Source organism: Schistocerca cancellata, chromosome 6 (genome assembly GCF_023864275.1).
Source record: "Schistocerca cancellata isolate TAMUIC-IGC-003103 chromosome 6, iqSchCanc2.1, whole genome shotgun sequence".
NCBI lineage: Eukaryota > Metazoa > Arthropoda > Insecta > Orthoptera > Acrididae > Schistocerca > Schistocerca cancellata.
Genome location: NC_064631.1, coordinates 19,070,780 through 19,089,310, shown reverse-complemented (window position 1 = coordinate 19,089,310; position 18,531 = coordinate 19,070,780). Strand labels below are relative to the sequence as shown.

The 18,531-nt window shown below is 36.9% G+C and overlaps 1 protein-coding gene across 1 annotated transcript in view; it reads left to right on the top strand.

The window, feature by feature from the left end:
• The window catches only part of LOC126191144 (Down syndrome cell adhesion molecule-like protein Dscam2), a 395,591-nt gene that overhangs the window by 137,072 nt on the left and 239,988 nt on the right, over positions 1 to 18,531 (top strand). The window contains exon 9 of the mRNA XM_049931899.1: positions 2,896 to 3,047. Coding sequence (XP_049787856.1) covers positions 2,896 to 3,047 — 152 coding nt within the window. The remainder of the gene's footprint in view (positions 1 to 2,895; positions 3,048 to 18,531) is intronic.

Sequence of the window (18,531 nt, the reverse complement as noted above, 5' to 3'; positions counted from 1 at the left end):
AAATTAACTGAGAAACACAGTGTTGTCCTGTTGTGTATTTATTGCAATCTTCTATTAACCCATCTCCTCCTCTCTCCTCTCTGTGGCCATCTCCTCCTTCCTCCTCTCTCTGTCCATCTCCTCCTTCCCCCTCTCTTTATCCAACCTCCTCTTCCCCTCCTGTTTCCATCCATCCCCTCTATCTTTATTCACCTCTCCTTCTCTCCATCTTTCCATTCTATATACATCCCCTCTGTCCCTGTCTATCACCTCCACCCCTCCCTATGTCTCAACCTACCTCCACCTCCCTCTCTCCCTGTTCATCTGCTCTGCTTTCCTTTATATGTCTCTTCTCCCCTCTCTCTGTCCATCTCCTCCCCTCTCTCTGTCCATCTCCTCCTCTTCCCTTTCTCTGTCCAATAACTCCTCCACTTCCATCTGTTCATCTCCTCCTCTCCCCTCTCTCTGCCTCTTCATCTTCCTCTCCCCTGTCTCTATGCCTTTCTCTCTCTCCCCCTGCCTCTGTCTGTCTCCACCACTTTCCTTTCTCTGCTCATCTTCCTCTCCTCTCACTGTGTCCATTTCCCTCTCCCCTGTCTCTAGCCACCTCCCCCTTCTCATATCTGTGCCTATCTCCTCATTCCCCCTCACCCCCTGTCCATCTCCTTGTCCTCCCTTCTCTCTGCATATTATCACACTCACCCCAATAGGAGGTGTGTGGTTCTTACCCCTACAGTATTTCTTTCCAGATTGTAACTAATATATGTGCCAAATTTGATTGAAATCATTCCAGTGTTTGCTCACGTTGACATGTCAGATATGTTTCACACATATTTCACCTGTATGTCTAGTGAACTTTGCACAACAGTTCCATTTTCATGCAGCTTAATGTTTATGATGATCATATGTGCTGAACCTTGTGCTGTACAATAATATAATTTTGTAAGTGTATCCAGTAGTATATGTGCTTGCAGTTTATGAAATGTGCTTTGAATAGAATTAGTAGTAAAGAGGTAATTTATTGAAACATCATGCCTGATGTGTCTGTCTCTCAGACATCTCAGTGTTTATGACATCATATCTTCTGAACTATGTGTTGTACAATAATATATTTTCCTAGATACATTCAGTGACATATGTGTATACTACCTCTGAAATGTGTTGTGAATAGTTCTTAGTAAGGAAGTAATAAATTAAAATGTCATGCATGTTGCAGCTATTTCTCATGCATCTCCGCATTATGACATTGCACTTCCTGAACTGTGTGTCATACAAAGATATATTTCTATAGATACATTAATGGCATATGCAGATACTATCTCCAAAATGTGTTGTGAATTAAATTGTCATGCTTTATGTGACAGTTTTACTGCATGAACAGCGAAAATGTAGTAAGTGATAAACTGTTTTCCTTTCATCTTTTTGTGGGGATCATCAGTGAGAAACAGTTTTGTAAAGGTTTGAACCTATGTGTAAAGTTTGTTGCTAGTCTCTGAGTGCTCTCATTCTCAAATACTAGATAAGTTAAGTGCAGGTATTCTTGCACCTTGGGCTGCACTACTTTTCCATCCCCACCCCCACCCCCTTGACAGGTGATTGGTTCTTACCCCCATACATAAATACATACATACATTTTTACAATTTGTATGGATTTCTTCATCAGCTAAAATATAAATAAATTTAGATACTTTAGCAATCAGAACTGTAACCTCTAAAACCAGAATTTGACATAACTTCCAAAGCATGAAGGATAAAAACTACATTTAGATAGATTTGTAGGTAGTTGATAGGCACTATATGTAGTGCCAGTTGTTAAGTTACTTTGACTTCACCAAATTTTCCTTGAAAGTTATTACAAATTTGAGAGACTCCCTCTGTTAAATTTGGAACAATACAACCACTGACGTAGCATCTGAGTGAATTAATATTATGGTGCAGGTAATAGGGAATACATCAGCAAGATATAGTGATGACCATCAAGGGAGGTAGGGCCTATATCAGTTCAAATGGGCCATTGAGGAAGATGTGAGCTTGGGGAGAAGGGGGATATTGAGCTGAAAACATAATTGCAAATCTCCATCTACATCCATACTCTACAAACCACTGTGAAGTGCATGTATGGGGTATTTGTCTTTGTGTCATATACAGTATTAGGGTTTCTTCCTGTTCCATTTGCATATAGGTTGTAGAGGAAATGAGTGCTTAAAAATACGCTGTAGTTAGTTTAATCTTATTTTTACAGATCTTATGGGAGTGATACATAGGTGGCTGTACTATATTTCTAGACTCCTCAGGCAGAAGGGGAGCTACAGGGAAGAGCTTCTGAAATGGTTGCTGACAAAAAACTTGTTCCCTGGGTAATTTGCATAAAATATGAGCAATTCCTCATGGTTTCAACTCTCTATTAAGCTAGTGGTTCAAATTAACAGGCTGGATATCATACATAATTTTCTCACATATCATATCTTACAGTTCGTAACATGGTATAGGTACATATTCCAGTTCAGTTAGGAACCTTTAAATTCTGAATGGTGTAAAAACAGTTTTCATTTTTTCAGAAAAATAAATCAATCAAAGCTCCTTATGAGAATGAAAATGGACTAGTTAAAAAGTGATGATAGCCCTTTAATAGCTAAATTTTACCTATTGCATCCATTGCTTGCATTTCTCGCCAACGTGCTTGAAAGTAAGTTAGAATTAATTTGATTCTCATACTAATATTTATATGAAGAAGTAGTGTTAGCCACTAGTAGAGTACTGAAGATTATCAGTGTGATGGTTAAACAGACTACACTTTATAATAATGTAAGTTGTTACTTAGAATGTTTGTCTTGTATCTCCAGGTTTACTTTGGCTTTCCATTAGCACCTTTATATCTGAATTAACACATTTTCTTTTTTCTTGTCTCATCAATAGGTTTTTAGTTGGACAGTATGTTACTGTTCATGATGATGTCATTAGCCATGTAAATATCTCAAATCTGAAGGAAGAGGATGGTGGAGAATACACATGTACTGCCAAGAATTCTGTTGCTCAAGTTTCACACAGTGCTAGAATTAATGTCTATGGTAAGATTTCATGTTTAATCATAAGATGTCTTCAAGCACCTAGATACTGTTATTATCCATTTTGAATTCTATTTCTCCAAATTATGCATGATAGTATTTATAAGTGTGTGGAATGTGGTATTTGTAAGAATAAGGCCACTTATTGTTAAGGAATCAACACATAAGACAATTAACTCCTGGTTGGTCACAATTTTTCCTCAGTCTGTAATTAAACATATCTGTCTTAAGCTATTGGCATTGTAGATTAAATAAAATTACAGTCAGTAAGGGTACTTGGCAAAAACATCAAATAATATGACAGTACGACAAAACAGTTCATTCAAAAACAAAATGTATTGGTAATATTGCTGATAATTGTTCTAATAATGTGACTTGGAGGTCTTGAATCGTCCTAATTCTGATCTGCTGCCTATTCTCTTTGTCCAATACTGTTAAAAGTAATCAAAGTAATAGGGGACACTCACATCCAGTATTTCTAGTTGACCACTGTTTCTTTAATTATTATCTGTGCCATGATTTTAACATATTATCCTCTCAGGCAGTGTGGGGATATTATTAACTGATATTGCCATTACCAAAAATGTAGTTTTTATGAATAAAGTTTACTTGTTTAATCTATGTGAAATCTAAATTCAAGTAAAAGGTTTCTAGAGTGAATTCATTGTGTTATTAAGGGGGGTTAGGATGTCAAGCAGGCTGACTTAGAGCAGGAGAGGCACCACAGGAGATTTTAATTTCCACTGTCTATACTTTTACAAGTAAATTCATAAAACTTTGTCAGCATGACCAGGAAGGATTCAGGATTCACAGTCATAGCAGCGGAAGTTCAAAAACATAAGAAAATAAATTTTTTTGCATGTGGAATTTCATCATTTTTTCACTTACTATTGGCTGCATTTGTTGTTATAGGTTCACTTTTCTTCATGAGTAAGAGAGACTGTTCAATTAATTTTGCACAGCATACAAACCATACTTACAGCTGTCTGAAACTCTAGAATCTATTTAACTTATGAAAAAATGAATGAGCTGTTACGTTTTAAACTTTATGTTTAGAAAAAAATCAAATTTTGTAGTTAATTATCTCAATTTTTACCACAGTTTTTAATAGATTTGGAAAATTCTAGAGTTTCATACATCTGTAAGTATGATTTGTATGCTGTGAAAAATTCATCAAAGAATCTCTCTTACTTCTGAAGAAAAATGTACCTATAGCAACAAATGCAGCCAACAGTAAGTGAAAAAATGATGAAATTTCATATCTAAAAATAAATTATTTTGTTATGTTTTTGAACTTCCACTGTTATAAGTGTGAATCTTGAATCCTTCCTGGTTGTTCTGACAAAGCTTTATGAATTTATTTGTAAAAGTATAGGCACTGGGAATTAAAATGTCCTGTGGTGCCTCTCCTGCTCCAAGAAGGCCCTTTTGTCATCCTAACCCCCTTAAATAATAACCAGCCACTCTTTCCTGTAAAGTGAATTGTTCATTTCTGTTTGTCAAGTCGACATTTGAAAATAAACAGTGGAGAAAATGAGTACCTAATGGTCAAGATCTCCTATTACAATAACCATATTTGTAAAGAAAACCTTAATCATGTGTGCAACACTGTAATGAATGACAATGAAGAGAGCATTCTTTTACAAATTATCAGCTTCAGATAATTGGCCAAAGAATAACTAAATCTAGAACAGTAGCCTACCTTGGACAGTTTTGTATGAGTTGAATTCAGAAACAATATCAATGCTTAAAAAGATTCACACAACATGTCAAAAATGAAATATAACCGTTTACTTCAGGGTAATTCACTACTGCTCAGTCTAAAAATGTACAACATTAACTGAATTTCCATTGGTGCTTTGGAGAACATGATAATAAAATTAAGAAAGAAAACGGTTTCTAATGTTCTGCAGAATTATATTTATTCGGTTTGCTCACAAACCACCTTTCAGCTTCTCTTGCCACTTCAGGCTACAGCTGAATGTCGCAAACACAGATAAATATGATGCATGACTTACACTGATATTATCTGTACAGAAAATACAAAAATGACAAAGTTTTTATGTAGGAAAACATTACAGTAGTTAAAAAAACAGGTAAACAAAGTTTTTGAATGGAGATAAATTTAACAAATAATGATAAATAAGACGAATTTACATTTTCAATCTAATATTTGTAATGAAAATGTAATTTTAAGAAAGGAGGAAAAGGAAACAGAGGTTGATCATTTCATACTAGGCTGGCATTCTGTGTCATCAGTTTGTTGATTTCCATTATTTCCAACAGGGTCATATTTCTGTCTTTCTTGATGTAATGTAAAACTTCATATTCTACATCAGACAAATATTTTTCTGCTAGAAGATGATCAGGAAAGGTTGAATCTTTCTTCTTCAGTCCATAATGTCTCTTCTTGTGTTCACATAGCGTAATTGCCACAGCTCTGCCTGACCGACCAATATACACTGCTTGCAATTGATTTTATATACACCACTCTGTGCCAAGGATTGCAGTTTCCTTAATACCGAATAATAGTTTCAACATGTTATTGATGTGCAGGTCTGAAATTGCAAAACTAACTTTTTTGCAAGATTGTCTGCAGAGCTAAAGCAATTGCTGGAAGTGATTTGTTTGATGGTTTATAATTCTGTTTCAAAAGCTGATTGGGATAATGGAACAGATATGAAGCAATGCAACATTGAGTGGAAGTTACATGTTTTTGGCTTTGTGGATGCTGGGGGCTCACAGGGATTATCGTATCAGGATGTAGATAGCATGTAACCTCCGTGCCTGTTTCACCACACATGCCATCTGGTTTCTTCTCCAAGACACCAGTTTCACATAACTTGGCATAACTGGCACTACAGGATGGCCTTGGTTCTTGCCACCTAACTGGCCTTCATTTATGTTAATTTCTATGATCTCAGCTTTTCTTCACAGTAGCTCTTTCTTTCTTCACTCCCCATGTAATTTTCTATTTCTTTCATTTTTTGACCTGTGTATTTTGCATCCCCACTTCTCACCTCTATCACATACAATGCATTTAGCTTTCCACTCTTATTAGCTCATCCATGATGTTTTGGCATAATCTCTGTCTTGTGTGTTACCCTGTCTTCCTCTTTTAAGCTCTCACGTTTTCAAATCTCATCTGCTGCAGCCCTTAACAATCTGTCGTTCCTTCTCATGCTATTCAATAAGTCTCCCTTGACCAGGGGTTCTGTGTGACTTTTCCAAACTTTACCTCTCATCCTAAACCTTGCCAGTCTTTTCCATCCTAAACCTTGCCAGTCTTTTCCTTCATCTCTCTCCCTTCCCCTTCAACCCCTCTGCCAGAAGAAGGAGCCACTGGCTCCGAAAGCTTGCTGATTTTAATACCATTGTACAAAAGGGTGTATATGACCCGGGACAGCTGGGAGATCTGGGAAAAAACCGGGAATTTTTTCATCCGGGAGAAAACCAGGAAAAACCCAGGAATTGTTTAGAATTCCAGGCATTTTTCATTGTTTTAGTTTTCAGTTAAATTTTTGTGATATTGGCTGGTAAGAACCAATACTTTAACAAAGGATATTGCTGTATCCCACTACTGCAGAATAATACTGCAGCAACAAAACATGAACGAGAGAAAAAAGGAAATGGAAATGAAACTTAAGTTCCAAAGGAAATGCGCCATATACGACAGCAAAGCACAGTGCTCATACAAGCGTCTGCCAACAGCAAAGTGTGTCAAAGGCTTAAGAAACACTATGCAATGCTTCATAATGACAAATTGCCTCTGATGAGCGTGATGTGACAACTGTTTAAATTAGATTCATTTGAGGACTCTTGGGCATGCACAGTTGCTTCTGGTTACAGAAGTGTGGCTGGGTGCCAACTATCTAGTATTGACCCGGGTTGGAAATATCGTAGATCTGGGGCTGATGCACAGAGTAGTCTTAAGTTGTGATGGGGAGGTGGGTTGTCTCCACGTGACCTGTGTTTATGTTAAGCGATTTTGTTGTTTCCTCTTTGCCTATTGCTCCCATATTAAATGAAAACAAAATGGATTTTTGTGGCCAGGAGCTAGCAAATGAATTAAAATACGTTCGCATGATTACGGAAGGCTAAAATACGTTATTAATTTCAGATTTTGCTTCTACCTTTCTAACAGTCAAGCATTAATCACCTTGCAGAACAATTAAGTTATTTTTGTTGGTTTGCTAAAGAGATTTGGCTTTTATTAATCTTCCCCACTGAGGCAGTCAATTTATTTGAAATTAAGTCTTTAATTTCACACTATTGGCTAGTTTCAACTGTTTGCTCCAGTTCAAGTGCACGTATGGCATTATGCCATAATAAAGAACCAAACATGAGATAGTACAGTACTGGTACTCCAAGAAAATTTACATCCGAATCTGGACGTACGAATGTGCACTTTAAGCCGAATTATGCATTTTAGTATGGTTCACGAAATTCCGATGCTCTTGAAATATCCTCTGATGTCTTGTTTCTTTTATGACATAATGTAAGATCTTTTAATGTTTTACACCTACAAACATTGGGCTTCCTGCGTCATCGTAGCTGCGCAAGCGCGGTGATGCCTGTTATCTGGTGCTCTCTTGCAACTGCTGAAACGAACCTATTTCTAACAGGTCACAGGAAAATGTTGTGATTGGTGGTTTGAAAAGCATTACATTCAAAGTAAATTTCCTTTTATGCAAGATGAACTATGTGTGAGAATGTACGATGAATTTCTTAAATCACAAAGCGTTTGACTCTCATTTAAAAATCAACTCTTTGAGGATACCATTTAGAAGAATTTCGAGCCCAGGACATCAGACATTCACATCGTTATTAAAAATTTACTGACACATTTGTGTGATGTATTTTGAAGTGTAGCACACGCAAAAATGATCAGCGTTATATGTGGAACCTTAGCTTCTCTTCCAGCTTATTAATCTTCGAGACCAATATTATATTTGAATGCTATGTATATTAATTTAAACCATTAACTTTTATTATTTGAGTGTTAGCCCTACTTAAGAGTGATCTTGCTATTGACTGACTGCATCACGTGTCCTATGCTGTTATCAGCTGGTGAGATCATGTAACATGAAATAAGACTGACTTACAAAAGCACATCGCAATCTTGATTTCAGTGCTTCGAAAAGTAACATTCATTGTTTAGTGGAATCGAATTTATACATTTATACCTTCATAATATGAAAATATACAGTGTACATGTTGCTGCACATCAAAGGTCTTTCAAAACGTGTCCCCCCCCCCCGCCCCCTCGAGTTTCATTTTCTGAAGTACTGAGAAATTCTACGTCGGTACATAAAACCATAACCATTCAAAGGATTGATGAGTTATACAGTGCTGAGGAAGAGAATACTGTCACTTAACATGGAAGAAGTGTATTTTCACCTGGGAGAAAGTGCATTTTTAACCAGGGAATCCGGGAAAAACCTGGCAATTTTTTTTCCTTGTCCACATATACACCCTGTACAATGATTGAAAGAAAAATTGAAACACCAAAAAATGAATAATGAAATTTTGTGAGTGCATTTGTCTAGATAATATATTCAAGTGATTAACACTGCAAGATAACAGGTAAATGCAAGTGTGAGGTAAACCATTGCAAATGTAAAATGCTGATACATTAATAACCAGTGTAACTGTGAGGATGTTGAGTGCAAGCACGCAGATGTGGTGTGCATTGTGTTGTACAGGTACTGGATGTCAGTTTGTGGGATGGAGTTCCATGCCTGTTGCACATGGTTGGTCAATACAGGGACGGTTAATGCTGGTTATGGATGATGTTGGTGTTGTCATCCAATCTTGTCTCATATGTGCTCAATTGGAGACAGATCTTATGATCGAGTAGGCCAAGAAAACATGTAGACACTGTGTGACAACAGCCAAATGTGGGTGAATGTTATCCTGTTTGAAAACACCCACTGGAATGCTATTCATGATGGCAGCAGCAAAACAGGTCAAATCACCAGATTTAAGTATAAATTTGCATTCAGGGTGTATTACACAACATTGTTCAAACTCAGTGACATGTTGATAATGGCATATTTTTTGCCTCAAAGGCATTCTTGACTAACATCAACTAACAATATCCACCTCTAAGGTAACTACAGCTCGTGTCATGTCATAAGGCACTTCCGTGCATAGAGGCAGAGCAGCGAAGGGGTGAGAACTGCGCATACACGGCAGCAGAGAGCGGGCAAACAGAGTCCACGTTGCCAAACTGCATTGCTGCGGACAATAGTCAGGCTCATTTGCCTATGGTACATCATATTATATATTCATATCTATGAGGGGAATAGTAAATATTAAAGCCATTTTTGATCAGCCATTGTGAGAGAAACATTAATTCACATGAAGACGATGTTGCATCCACTGCTTCACAGATTTACTGCATGTCACATCAGGAGGCGAGAACAGCAGACACAGGTTTGTGAAGATGTGAAGTACAATTTCTCTCAACAGAACAATTGTCTAACAACAAGATCACTGAAACTGGTTGCAATAATGATCATTTATTGTGATTTGAACTGTATTATAAGTAAATATTTACTGCACAACTAAATCAACTTCAAGCACAAACCAAAATCATTATATTTGCTTGACAACTGCTTCTACTCAATAGAATTTTTGGAAATATGTATAAGGTGTCTGTACTGATGTGTCTGACTGCAGTTAAGTGTAATCACAGTTCATAAAAAAGAATTAGTGGTAAAAAAGACTAATGAAAAGACTCTTGTAAAAATGGTCAGTAAGTTGTCATATTTATCAACTTACTGGGCATTATTAGTGTAAACTAACTTGTTCGGCATTGTAGTGAGGGACCGCATTTATAATCCATTGAACAAGCAAACATCTAAGCATCAGCTGGGAATAACTCCAGAGAATGATTATCGATAAGATCAAAAAATGACCTATATCTCGCAAGTAAAAATTACTGTCATTTTAGGGCCTTAATGCAATTCGTGCATTGAAAATGACAGGGGTTTACATGTGGAAATATCAGACTTTTCATGAATATAGTCAGCTGCAACATGGTGGGAGAAGCTTAACTTCTTCTTGGGCAATATGTTGAACATTATAGTCTGGATAATTCAAAGGATACAAAGTCATAATCAAAAAGGCTAGGAAGTTCTCATTATTATGTATGCAACTGATATGTTGACACACAGTTTTTAAACCATGAGTCTTTAAAACTAAGAAATATTATTACGTTGTTCTAAAGTCTACATCGCAACACCACCATCACTTCTATTTGAATCTGTTTCCGAATAATCTGATTGTAAATTTACGATGATAGGTTCAAGGCCTATATCCATCATCACTTCCCTGTCAAATTATTCTTTTTGAAGCTTTTCAGCCTGCCACACACACTGTGCCCACGCTACAGGTGGGATGTTGTCTATTGCCTCATGCATGAACAATTCAGGGAATATTATCTTCAATTCCCCCCCCCCCCCCCCCCCCCTCACTCCACCACCCACATAGCCATATCCCTTGCCTAAATTTATTCCATATGGCTACATTGACAGTGACACGGAGGTAAACACAAAACTGTGTGACCCCATTCACGTGCAAGGAAGTCAAGTTTGTACGATCAGTCACGTGACTTGTATAAATTGACGAGTCGCAGGAGATCCACATGAGTCTGGTTTATTCAGTTTTTAATATTTTTATTTTTAAGCCAGGGAAAAATATCCGCTTTTCTGGTGTTTATACTTGCTGTTTTCTCTCTAACAGTTGAATTGTAATGCAATGAGCGACTTTGAAGCAAAGTATGACAAGAATTGTGAATTGCGCCATGAAACTGACAGTGTTCATTTCCGAATGGTAGTCACTGCTGTTTTTCTTACACGTAAATACAAGTTTACTCTCAGAACCAAAACCAGGTGTAGAGTCAGCATGCAGAATAATTATCTGAGAACCATATTCCTATGAAAACTTTAAAACCGCCAGTACCATCACTCATTTTCAAGCTGATCTTCCTGGAATGATTCTAATTGATCCATGTTTTATCAAGGTCACTGTTGAACTATCTCCTTCTCTTGTATTGTGAATCTTTGAACTAAAAACTCTTCTTAATATATCTGGAACCAACATCTTTTAAAATTCTTTACATTGATGAAGTGCTTACCATTGAAGCCTATTTTCTCCTGCATAGTTGTAACACATTTTTGTGATGTCTGTCATTCATCACTCACATGGAGCACTTTAAAAAAATCATTGTTAAAACCATCCATTCATTTTACAGGTTCCTTGCAATTTTGATGCTTTCCAGGTGACATGTAACCAACTTTTTCTATGGCTCCTACAGCTCTGACACTTTCGTTTATAATTCTGTTTACAGTTCTCTTGCTGACACCATATGGTTTCAGAGTTCGTCCTTTTGTCTTCAAACATCAACAGTAGGAGACTTGCTTTCAAATTCGCATTTTAGAATGTTATAAATGTGGTAAATAATTCCCCTCACCTGCTTTCAAAACACTTCACATTCCTTCCTGTCACCTGACTTTTTTTTTAATCACCAAGATGGAAAGGAAACTGGTTGAATCATTTGAAGGAAGTACAGAGGAAATATATGACTATATAAAAAATAATGTGAAAAGCATACTACAGAGGTGTTGGGTAAAAAAGATATCGACCACAACCGTGCAGCAGAGTGGTGGTCAGAGAAAACAGAGGTCGTCGTTAGAGAAAAATGAAATGCATGATTGAATGATAAATCAGAAGAAACAAGATCAATACACAAGGAAAAGAAGAATGAAGTGATGAAAAAATAAGGATGGCAAAAAACGAAGCATGGGAAAGAACGTGTGCCAATGTTAATAGCAAATTAGGATTTGGGAGAGCAAAAGAGGCATGGTCAGTATTAAAAGGGCTTCAACAGGATACAAAAAGCAAACCCAATCTCCAAATGATAACACAAAAGGAATGAGAAGAGTATTTCTAAAAATAATTAAATGAGGACAGAGAAGAGTATCTGGAAGAAGGAACAGTGGAAGAAAATGGACATGGAGGTGATGAGATCCAGATTTTAGAAAGTGAAGTACTTCAGGCATTGAGAACACGAAAGAATGGTAAATCACCTGGACTAGGCAATATCAGTCTGCAGTGTCTGGGATATGGTGGTGAAAAAATTATGAAGCTCTTCAACAAAATGATACACGGAGATTCAATACCGAACAAGATGAAGCTAGGTTACATTAATACCATATTTAAGAAAGGAGTTCGCAAAATTTGTTCAAACTACCGAGGAATTTGTGTTACAAACACATTAATGAGAATTTTTGCGAAACTAATTAAAAACAAACTGGAAAAAAATTTTAGAACCCAAGAAGAACAATGTGGTTTCACAGCTGGGAGATCATGTGTAGACCATATTTTCACATTATGACAGTTTTTGGTGAAACATAGGGAAAAATCAAAAAATATAGGATTAATTTTCATAGATCTAGAAAAAGTGTATGATGCTGTTCAAAGAAAATTACTTTGGAGAGCACTACATATAGCAAACATAAACCCTTCCTTGATTAAAATAATAAACAGATGTATAAAGATAACATTTGCCAAGTGAAAGTTGGTAATAAACTTTCACAGAAATTTAGAACAAGCAAAAGCCTTTTACAGGGCTGTCCCATATCACCATCATTATTTAAAACCAATATAGATATTAGCCTTAGAACATGGTCTCATAAATGTAATAGTATGGGATTAGAAATAAAAGATGGAGTTTACATACATCATTTATTGTTTTCTGATGATCAAGTAGTCATAGCACAAGATGGGGAGGATGCTAACTATATGTGCAATCAACTAGCAGTAGCATACAAAACTTGGGGTTTAAAGATTAATTACCAAAAACAGAATACTTGACTAATGATTCAGATGAGCTATACATTGAAGGAAAGAAACTCAAAAAGATAAACACTTTCTGTTATTTGGGATCCATTTTAGAAATCGAGGAAAAATCAGAGTCAGAAATCAATAAATGAATTAGTAGCGTACGGAAAGTAATTGGGATGCTTAACTCAGTGTTATGGAGCAGGAAAGTAATGAGCAGAACTAAAAAATTAATATACAAATATATGTTAGAGACTGTGGTTAGACCTGGACAATCAACCTGAAGCACATTAAAAAATTATAAGCTCTAGAGATGGACTTCTGGAGAAGATCGGCCAGACTCTCCGGGAAAGAGAAGATAAGGAACACCAAAATAATAAGGAGAATGGAAATAAAAGAAAGAATATATGACGTAATGGATAGGAAGAAATTATGGTGGTCTGGGCATGTACGAAGAATGGAGGAAGACAGAGTACCAAAATTGATACTGAAATGGGAAGAAGAAGGAGAGGACGACCTATGACCACCTGGCTCCAAAATGTACAGCACACAATGAGGAGAATGGGTGCAGAGGAAGAGGACACACAACATCGAAACACCTGGAGGAATATTTTGAAAGTGTAGTTTAAGAACATTTATTCTTTGTATAGTAATTTCTGAGTAAATTATTATATTGGAGATAACCCTTGTAATGAAGAAAAGCTCAAAAAAATAAACTTAAACACCTACAGGTGCACCTATAGGTACACTGCTACAAAAAAGCAAAATAAAACAAATACAATTGATGTTGTTGTTGCTGTGGTCTTCAGCCCTGAGACTGTTTTGATGCAGCTCTTTATGCTTCTCTATCCTGTGCAAGCTTCTTCATCTCCCAGTACGTAATGCAGCCTACATCCTTCTGAATCTGCTTAGTGTATTCATATCTTGGTCTCCCTCTTCGATTTTTACCCTCCACGCTGCCCTCCAATACTAAATTGGTGATCCCTCGATGCCTCAGAACATGTCCTACCAACCGATCCCTTCTTCTAGTCAAGTTGTGCCACTAGCTCCTCTTCTCCCCAATTCTGTTCAATACCTGATCATTAGTTGTGTAATCTACCCATCTAATCTTCAGCATTCTTCTGTAGCACCACATTTCGAAAGCTTATATTCTCTTCTTGTCTAAACTATTTATCATCAATGTTTCACTTCCATACGTGGCTCACTGCATACAAATACTTTCAGAAATGACTTCCTGACATTTAAATCTATACTCAATATTAACAAATTTTTCTTCTTCAGAAATGCTTTCCTTGCCATTGCCAGTCTACATTTTATATCCTCTCTACTTCGACCATCATCAGTTATTTTGCTCCCCAAATAGCAAAACTTCTTTACTACTTTAAGTGTCTCATTTCCTAATCTAATTCCCTCAGCATCACCTGACTTAATTTGACTGCATTCCATTATCCTCGTTTTGCTTTTGTTGATGTTTATCTTATACCCTCCTTTCAAGATACTGTCCATTGTGTTCAACGTCTCTTCCAAGTCCTTTGCTGTCTCTAACAGAATTACAATGACATCGGAGAACCTTAAAGTTTTTATTTCTTCTCCATAGATTTTAATACCTACTCTGAATTTTTCTTTTGTTTCCTTTACTGCTTGCTCAATATACAGATTGAATAACATCGGGGATAGGTTACAACCCTGTCTCACTCACTTCCCAGCTACTGCTTCCCTTTCATGTGACTCCACTCTTATAACTGCCATCTGGTTTCTGTACAAATTGTAAAAAGCCTTTCGCTCCCTGTATTTTACCCCTGCCACCTTCAGAATTTGAAAGAGAGTATTCCAGTCAATATTGTCAAAAGCTTTCTCTAAGTCTACAAATGCTAAAAATGTAGGTTTGCCTTTTCTTACTCTAGTTTCTAACGTAAGTGTAGGGTCAGTATTGCCTCACCTGTTCCAATATTTCTACAGAATCCAAACTGATCTTCCTCAAGGTCGGCTTCTACCAGTTTTTCCATCCATCTGTAAAGAATTCGCGTTAGTATTTTGCAGCTGTGACTTATTAAACTGATAGTTTGGTAATTTTCACATCTGTCAACACCTGCTTTCTTTGGGATTGGAATTATTATATTCTTCTTGAAGTCTGAGGGTATTTCGCCTGTCTCGTACATCTTCCTCATCAGATGGTAGAGTTTTGTCAGGACTGGCTCTCCCAAGGCTGTCAGTAGTTCTAATGGGATGTTGTCTACTCCGGGGGCCTTGTTTCAACTCAGGTTTTCAGTGCTCTATCAAACTCTTCACGCCGTATGACATCTCCCATTTCATCTTCATCTACATCCTCTTCCATTTTCATAATATTGTCTTCAAGTACATCACCCTTGTATAGACCCTCTATATACTCCTTCCACTGTTCTGCTTTCCCTTCTTTGCGTAGAACTGGGTTTCCATCTGAGCTCTTGATATTCATACAAGTGGTTCTCTTTTCTCCAAAGGTCTCTTTAATTTTCCTGTAGACAGTATCTATCTTACCCCTAGTGAGATAAGCCTCTACATCCTTACATTTGTCCTCTAACCATCCCTGCTTAGCCATTTTCCACTTCCTGTCGATCTCATTTTTGAGACGTTTGTATTCCTTTTTGCCTGTTTCATTTACTGCATTTTTATATTGTCTCCTTTCATCAATTAAATTCAATATTTCTTCTGTTACCCAAGGGTTTCTACTAGCCCTTGTCTTTTTACTGTTTGATCCTCTGCTGCCTTCACTATTTCATCCCTCAAAGCTACCCATTGTTCTTCTACCGTATTTCTTTCCCCCATTCTTGTCAATTTTTCCCTTATGCTCTCCCTGAAAGCCTTTTATCTCATCATACATGTCATCAATTTCTTCGTCATCTGCAGAGCTAGTTGGCATATAAACTTGTACTACTGTAGTAGGCATGGGCTTCGTGTCTATCTTGGCCACAATAATGTGTTCACTATGCTGTTTGTAGTAGCTTATCTGTACTCCTATTTTTTTATTCATTATTAAACCTACTCCTGCATTACCCCTATTTGATTTTGTATTTATAACCCTGTATTCACCTGACCAAAAGTCTTGTTCCTCCTGCCACTGAACTTCACTAATTCCCACTATATCTAACTTTAACCTACCCATTTCCCTTTTTAAATTTTCTAACCTCTCTGCCCGATTAAGGGATCTGACATTCCAAGCTCCGATACGTAGAATGCCAGTTTTCTTTCTCCTGATAACGACGTCCTCTTGAGTAGTCCCTGCCCGGAGATCCAAATGGGGGACTATTTTACCTCCGGAATATTTTACCCAAGAGGACACCATCATCATTTAACCATACAGTAAAGCTGCATGCCCTCAGAAAAAATTACAACTGTAGTTTCCCGTTGCTTTCAGCCGTTAGCAGTACCAGAACAGCAAGACCATTTTGGTTAGTGTTACAAGGCCAGATCAGTCAATCATCCAGATTGTTGCCCCTGCAACTACTGAAAAGGCTGCTGCCCCCTTCAGGAACCACACGTTTGTCTGGCCTCTCAACAGATACCCCTCTGTTGTGGTTGCACCTACGGTACTGCTATCTGTATCGCTGAGGCACGCAAGCCTCCCCACAAACGGCAAGGTCCATGGTTCATGGTGGGGGGGGGGGGGTCAACTGATAGTTTAATGAATAATTCAGTTGTTGTGAAGTATGGCAACAGTGTAGCCTGTAGGAGCGAGATTCTCGCTGTCTAGCTGTAACTCACTGCTAGCCACTTAAAAAGAGAGTGAATATTATTGGCTACCATTGGCTAGTGGAGGGCGATGTGCAGAATGGCTGAAAATTGTTCCGTCTTCCAACATGATGCAGACCTTAACACTCATCAACCGTTACAGCATGTATTTAAAGCAAACCTGATTTGCATGCTTATAGTGGCACCACTCTTATGTGACTGGGTTGAAATTTGAATAGACATCATCTTTCATATGTAGAAACATGCCTACCAATTTTTGTTGATGTTGCAAAACACCTTGGTGTTATGATTTTTTTTCTGTCATTGTATTTGTAATCTCCTGCCACTGCTTGGTGAGTATATTTGTTATCTGTCCAGTTACATTATATTTTCAAAAATGGCTTATTTTCATTGATATATTTTTAAATTTTTCCCAAGAATTACAAGAGTCAGTGACTTCTGTTGCCCATCCATAACCATTGCTTCTTATATAACCTGTAACGAAAGACATTTTCTCTTTGTCAGTCCAGCTGATGGGGAATCACTGAATTTTCTTATAAAATCAGTTGGGTGTACATTACCACATGGTTCCCAGCGGCTGAATTTCTAACAGTTAACAAACAAATCTTGATTAGACACATTACAGATGCCATGATTAATGCTTTGGACTTTATTAACTTTGGTTTTAGTTTCAGCAAATTTAGATCATTAATAACTTTATATTGCTCTGTGGTTTCATTAAACTCCAATTTTTTTCTTCAGTAGACAGTATGGATCTATTTTCTACTTCTGTTTTACTGTTTCTGTTCTATTACTTAAGTCTGAGTTAGTTTTTTTTCCAACCTGTGTCTCTGACTCATTTCTATTTTCAGAGCACATTTTTCATAGCCCTTCAGAGTTTTTCTAACAGGAATCGGCAACTGCTTCCATCCTCTTATTACAATATCTTACAATTTTATCTTCACATTCTTTACTAACATTTTTTTTTCATCCATGTCTTTATTCACTGTTTCCAATGCATTTTCTAAACAAGCTCACACAGATTTTATCTTCTTATTCAGACCATCCGTGTGAACCTTGATCTCACTAATGTTCTCAGTATTTTTGCCCACTTTCAAATTCACATTTGAATCTAAATTTCCAATGTCTCTTTTTAAGTTCACTTTTGAGATCTGATATTAACTGTAATAATAATAATAATAATAATAATAATAATAATAATATTAACCTAAGGGTCTCAGTTCCAGACTTTCCATATACCTCTTTATTTTCTACATACAATTCACGTTTAAGTCTATCAATATCAAGTCACTGTCTCTCACTGATTCATAACGAATTTATAAAATAATAAACAATGCTTATCAACAGGAGGACTTTAATTCTCTCTCACATCAGCTGCAATTGTTGCCAATAACTGTTGCTTGCCTGTCATACTGCCCCATTCAGCAGCTGTGATTACATCTAGACTCCAGACTTGCTCATCATAAGCTGCTCCTTTGTCCAAGGCGGTGTCACCGTCTTGTTATTGTATTGGCTGACCTGTTTCCAAAGATGCCAGCCAATTCCTATTCTCGCACTGTTTGATCATCAACTTAGCACTGTTCATACATTATCTTGCATCATCTGCACAACTTCAAATCAAACTTTCTCTTCTATTAGTATTTAGTACACTGTTTCTTGTCATTTCAAGTGAACAATTTATCTCTCAGTCTTTTACTTGTACTGTCGCTAACTTTTATCTTTCTTACACCATTTAATTGTAAACTGTTCACTATCACTAAGTGCTAATTTTACAGTACCTCTGCTTTTAGTCTTCATCAACCTTAGTACCACTATTAAAAACAGGTCTTTGCTATGTCACATTTCAGTTCATGAATTCTTTTAGCAGTACCAAAAGAGGAATACTTCCTAACATGGTGGCACAATACGT